The following is a 5,150-nucleotide window of genomic DNA, read 5'->3' as shown; positions in this document are numbered from 1 at the left end:
TTTATTTCAACTTTAACCAAATATTGTTCAAACGTTTACTATATAAAGTAAGTTGTTTTTAGGATATTATCTTAACATTTCAAGCAAGCCTTATTATCCATTGTTGTAAAAATGAAAGAACAAAAAGAATCTTCTATTATACTACTGTGATTTGTTACTGTAATGTAAAATCCAAAGCTTTCCATTTCCTATATATATAAATATAAAATCTCTATTGGTTCTTATTTGAAGTTGGAGAAATGAACCATCGCTTTCTCTTTCTTAATAGGCAACAGCTACTACTATGCCCAACTTCACTACCCTATATTGACTAGTAGTAGTACAATTTTTTTACTTTGAGCTGAGAGAGAAACAAGAATCGTCTTTCATTTATAGCGAATTCAAAACAAACAACAGCCTGTATGTTACCTGTCTCTTTTCTTACACTTGTAATATCCGCTTTCTTGTTTTTGTACCTTAATTTTAATTTCTTTTTCTTTTCTAAAATCTCATCTTGTGAGGTTCATTTTGATGGGGAAAAAAGGATCAGGAATAATAGTTGTTTTTCTGACTTTTTTGGGTTTTTTCCCCTCATTTTTTTGAGTTTTGTGAAAAATGGGCTATGTTTTCTTGAATTTTGAGTTATCTAAATTTGGTTCTGCTTCAAATGTTTATATTTTAGGGAAAATTATGGGTTGGTTTTTAATGATTTAAAATGGGTTTTGCTTAAAGCTGCTAAAATGATTTTGTGTTTGTTTTTTTGTAGTTTTAGTGAAAGGGGATTTTGTTTCTGTGAAGTTTTTGCCCTGTTTATGAGTTATCTGAAAATTGTGTTTTGGTTATTTTCAGAGTTTTAAGCTCAAAGTTGAAGTCTTGGAGCCACAGCTATATGAGGAGAGAGTCTTAAAGATTAGAAGGCTATAACTGAGAGATTTGGTGGTTTATGATTGGTGAAATTATATAACCATTTTTCACCTTTCCTTAATCCGCCATTTACTCTTGTATGTGCATTGTTTTTAACTTTGGAGCAAACATTACTTGGGTCAATACAAAGAACTTTGAAGAGAAGAAGTGTTCTTTGAGTTTATTATTATATTGTTAAGTATTTAACCATTTGGAGGTTGAATGGTACAGTGGCCTCAATCATCGGCAGGACGGTGAAACTTGTTGGGATTATTCTGTTGCCTTAAGAGGAACTTAAGGTACAAAAACAATTCCTTTAATACAACACACCAAAAGGTTCTTGATCTTTTGTTTAGTGAGTTTAGTGTGTGAACAAAGAAGCTTCTACTTTGAAACAAAACTAGTTGTCACTGTGGTTTTTGTATAGTGTTTGGTGATTGGTACCTTGTATGGAGACATGGTGTGCTAATTTTTTAATACATCTTAAGTGGAATTTGCATATCTAGGATTCATTTAAGTTTTTTTAATTATATAGTGAGTGAAACTCGGTCCTAAAACTCGGGTATTGGCCTGAGGTATTTAAAGAGTAAGTGGTGAGAGGATAATTGGGAGTTTGATGTGGAATTCTGATATTGAAAACAATGCAAGAAATGCAGAGTTTAAATGAAGTAGAAGAAGTTTTCTTTGATTCTGTTGAGTCACTGTTGTCAGAAGAACATGCTTTTGTAGAAAAGAAGTCGGGGTATGATTTATGGTTGGAGGAGCCAGAAAGTGTGAAGACACGACGAGAGAATTTTTTGCACGAAATGGGATTTGTTGAATTTGACTGCCTACCTAGTGTAGTCTCTGATGCATCTGATTCAATGGGACTGAATAGGATTACAGAAAGCAGTGGTGCAGTCTGTAGTTCTGCTTCAGAGGAAGATTTTATGTGTAATGAAAGGGAATCCAGTGGTAGTGCAAATTCGTCTGCCGATGAATTAGATCAGACTTGGTTTAATGATCTGGCTGAAGTTTCAAGTAGTGGTTGCACTGAGCATTCTCCTGAGGGAGAACATACTTGTTTCGATGCCACTTCCGATCCCACTCACGGCAAGGATAGTAAGTCGAAAAACCAGAAAATGAAGAACAAGTGGTGGAAACAATTTAGCCAAAAGATGAGGAAAAGTCAATCAACTGATGTATCTAAGGTATTCACCGAAAAGCAGAAGGTAACTCCAATGGAAGTGCATCTGAACAGGAAAAGGTTTAAGGAGTTCAGTGCTGTTTACTGTGGACAAGAAATTAGTGCTCACAACGGCCTAATTTGGACAATGAAGTTTAGTCCAGATGGGAAATATTTGGCAAGTGGTGGGGAAGATGGAGTTGTTCGAATTTGGCTGGTCACTGTCGATTCATCATGTGAATCACCTGAGTTCAATTTCAGCAGTCACCGCATCAAAGGCAAGCTTGGGCATAAAAAGAATAAGTCTTGTTACACTCCTGTTATTGTTCCTGAGAAGGTATTCAAGATTGACGAGTCACCGCTGCATGAGTTTCATGGCCATACTGCTGGCATATTGGACATCGCTTGGTCCTCGTCTAACGTGAGTCATCTTTTAACTGCTTTTTGCATCACTTGTTTACTTGCCATGAAACTGAATGGAATACTTAAATGCAGTGTCTTCTATCATCATCCAAAGATAAAACTGTTCGTCTATGGAAAGTCGGTCTGGATGGATGTCATGGAGTTTTTCATCACAAAAACTATGGTAAATATCCGAAGCTTTAATTTGAATGGTTTTGAGCTTTTACTTTGTGTAACTGTTTTGTTAGATGTTCTGCAATTTCACTATGTTGTTGATAGTTAAGAAGTTTAATTTGAGTTTCATTTGAATGTGATCAGTGACATGCATCCAATTCAATCCTGTTAATGAGAACATCTTCATCAGTGGCTCCATAGATGGAAAAGTTCGTATTTGGGGAGTTCCAGAAAAGCGAGTTGTGGAATGGGCCGATGTGCATGACATTGTGACTGCCGTATCATATCAACCAAATGGCAAGGTATGTGTTATTTTGGTTGATTCATAATGACTATGATTACTACTATTCCCCCAGCTCAGGAAACAGACTGACGTATATTTTTTGACTTCCATGAAACAGGGCTTTATAGTTGGTTGTATCTCTGGTACTTGCCGCTTCTATGAAGTAAACGATGAAAGTTTACTTTCCGTGAACACACAAATATATCTTCATAGTAAGAACAAATCCTCTAGCAGTAGAATTACAGGCATTCAGGTTTTACTCTTAAAAACTCTTGACTCAACTTATTTTAGCACATTACTGTTAGTAGTCTTTTTGACACAAGGCTGTTTCTTGCAGTTTTTCGAAAATGACTCTCAAAGAGTTATGATAACATCTGAGGATTCCAAAATCCGTATTCTTGATGCGGTCGAGGTTGTGCATAAATATAAAGGTATACGATTGCTTCGATTCATAGTCCTTCATAAAAGCCTGCGAAAAAGCTTACATTTCATTTTAAATTCTGGCTCACTCCTAACGCGTACATGCTTTTATATGACAGGTCTATCAAAATCAGGAAGCCACACATCTGCCACATTTACCTCAACCGGAAAACACGTAGTATCAGTTGGGGAGGACTCGCATGTTTATCTTTGGGACTATAATGACGTAAGCATCCAAGCGTCCAAACAAACAAAATCTATACGGTCGTGTGAGCATTTCCACTCCAAAGGCGTTTCTGTTGCAATACCATGGTCAGGACAGGCAACAACAGCAGATGATTCAGAAAATTTTGGCAGTTCTAACGTTGATCCACTAATAGGTGAACCTCAAGAGGATTTTTCTCAGACAAGGGATTCAAGCCGATTTTCTTTAGGAAATTGGTTTACTATGGATGTAACGTCTAGGGGTTCTGTGACATGGCCAGAAGAAATGCTTCTTCCGTACGATATACCCAGTGCTGAAAATGATGAACATCGTTCTACTTATCACGATGATCATCTTTATCGACAGCAACAGCGCAACAAAAACCTTAACTGTAGAGCATTATCTCCAGCATGGGGCCTTGTCGTTGTGACAGCTGGTTGGGATGGAAAGATTCGGACATTCCACAACTATGGATTGCCCGTACGAGTTTAAGAGATTCATAAGCACAAGGATATTTTGGTTGTTGAGACGTAGTTATTGTTGTCGTGAGTTCAAGCATTTCCACAACTCGGACATGTTCAGATTGAGCTGTATTGCTCTGATCTTCCAAAAATGCGCCACACCCCTGTCGGATCCTCAAAAATGCAAAATATTTAGAGGATCCGGCACGGGCCTGGCAGCACTTTTGGAGAGCCGGTCGCAGTTAGAAACTGTGATGGAAATGAATTTGATGAATCTTTACAAGAGTACTAGTATTTGTTTCCTTGTGAAGTTGTAAAGTTGATTATTCTTCTCTTTTTTTTATTATGTAATATCCTCTCTGTTCTTTAGCTAGGACATAGTACTCTGATTAATTTTTGGACAGATAATATTGTAATTTGTATTTGACAGCATAAAGATAGAAAAGAAAAAAATTAATGAAGATGATTACGAAAAGAATTTGTTTTCTCTTTTTATTTTGTTAAAATCTTTAATTTAAGTACTTTCATCTTAGACTTGGTGGAATCTTCAACTTTATTCAGATTGATATATGCTAATGGAGTCAATATTGTGTCACCAAAGCTATAGATGCTCTTTAAAAACCCTGCTATTGCAATTTTATCCTATTATTTTATCCCTTATATTTAAGAGAAAAGTGTCTGTGAAGATCAAAAAAACTACAAAAAAATCTGTTAAATTGTGGAGGTTTATTTATAGGAGTTTTACAGAACCCCCACTTTACATTTATTTTGTGGCGTTTGTACCAATCCCCACAAAATAATTCTTTTTGGGGCGGTTTATTTGTGAGGGTTGTAGAAGACTCCCATTGTATATTCAATTTGTGGCGCTTTTGTTCTAACCTCCACAAAATTATCCTTATTGTGAGGTTTCTTTTGTGAATGTTTTTGATAACCTCCACAAATACATTAATTTCAACTATTTGAAAAATAGTTGATATATGATACAAATTGTGATGATTACTAACTCATGTAATTTTTACTCATTTTAAAACTTTTTTTTGGTTAAAATTTTGAATCAATATACACATTTTAGTTAAATCTCTATAAATCTATGCAAACTACGTCAATTTCTAACCATAGTAGTTCATTGTTCTATTTATTGTCACATTCTTTCACGGT

General features: G+C 35.6%; 1 protein-coding gene across 3 annotated transcripts; it reads left to right on the top strand.

Annotated features, from left to right (window-relative positions):
* The first annotated feature begins 223 nt into the window (after positions 1-223).
* LOC107791348 (uncharacterized) lies at positions 224-4,467 on the top strand. Of its 3 annotated transcripts, none has more exons than XM_016613391.2 (7): positions 224-399; positions 829-2,468; positions 2,543-2,633; positions 2,768-2,925; positions 3,025-3,159; positions 3,244-3,337; positions 3,446-4,467. In XM_016613391.2, exons 2-7 carry the CDS (start codon positions 1,524-1,526, stop codon positions 4,021-4,023), a joined length of 2,001 nt encoding a protein of 666 aa, XP_016468877.1. In that variant the 5' UTR covers positions 224-399; positions 829-1,523; the 3' UTR covers positions 4,024-4,467. The 3 variants fall into 3 exon arrangements, with proteins under 3 accessions (XP_016468877.1, XP_075081058.1, XP_016468878.1); XM_075224957.1 differs by having other exon boundaries at positions 365-428; XM_016613392.2 differs by lacking the exon at positions 224-399 and having other exon boundaries at positions 452-2,468.
* Positions 4,468-5,150: the final 683 nt, after the last annotated feature.

The sequence above is a fragment of the Nicotiana tabacum genome, chromosome 11 (genome assembly GCF_000715075.1).
Source record: "Nicotiana tabacum cultivar K326 chromosome 11, ASM71507v2, whole genome shotgun sequence".
Taxonomy (NCBI): domain Eukaryota; kingdom Viridiplantae; phylum Streptophyta; class Magnoliopsida; order Solanales; family Solanaceae; genus Nicotiana; species Nicotiana tabacum.
The sequence above is the reverse complement of the archived record's forward strand: the minus strand, read 5'-3'. Positions and strand labels throughout refer to the sequence as shown.